The sequence below is a fragment of the Geospiza fortis genome, unplaced genomic scaffold, assembly GCF_000277835.1.
Source record: "Geospiza fortis unplaced genomic scaffold, GeoFor_1.0 scaffold244, whole genome shotgun sequence".
Lineage (NCBI taxonomy): Eukaryota > Metazoa > Chordata > Aves > Passeriformes > Thraupidae > Geospiza > Geospiza fortis.
Window position 1 is genome coordinate 2,341,258 of NW_005054370.1, and position 214 is coordinate 2,341,471.

Sequence of the window (214 nt, forward strand, 5' to 3'; positions counted from 1 at the left end):
CGGGGGAGGGGGGCATTTGGAGCGTGAGGGAATCGGCGTTGTCGGGCCTGGGGGTCACGGGGACAGCCGGGCCCCGGTGTCACGCGCGTGTGTCTCTGTAGGTAAGTGAGGAAAAATGGCCCGTACAAAGCAGACCGCCCGCAAGTCCACTGGGGGGAAGGCGCCGCGCAAGCAGCTGGCCACGAAGGAGGCCCGGGAAAGCGCCCCCTCTACC

General features: G+C 68.2%; 1 protein-coding gene across 1 annotated transcript in view; it reads left to right on the plus strand.

Annotated features, from left to right (window-relative positions):
• Positions 1–115: 115 nt before the first annotated feature.
• LOC102037385 (histone H3.3) overlaps positions 116–214 on the plus strand; it is a 1,189-nt gene continuing 1,090 nt past the window's right edge. The window contains exon 1 of the mRNA XM_031059915.1: positions 116–200. Coding sequence (XP_030915775.1) covers positions 116–200 — 85 coding nt within the window. The remainder of the gene's footprint in view (positions 201–214) is intronic.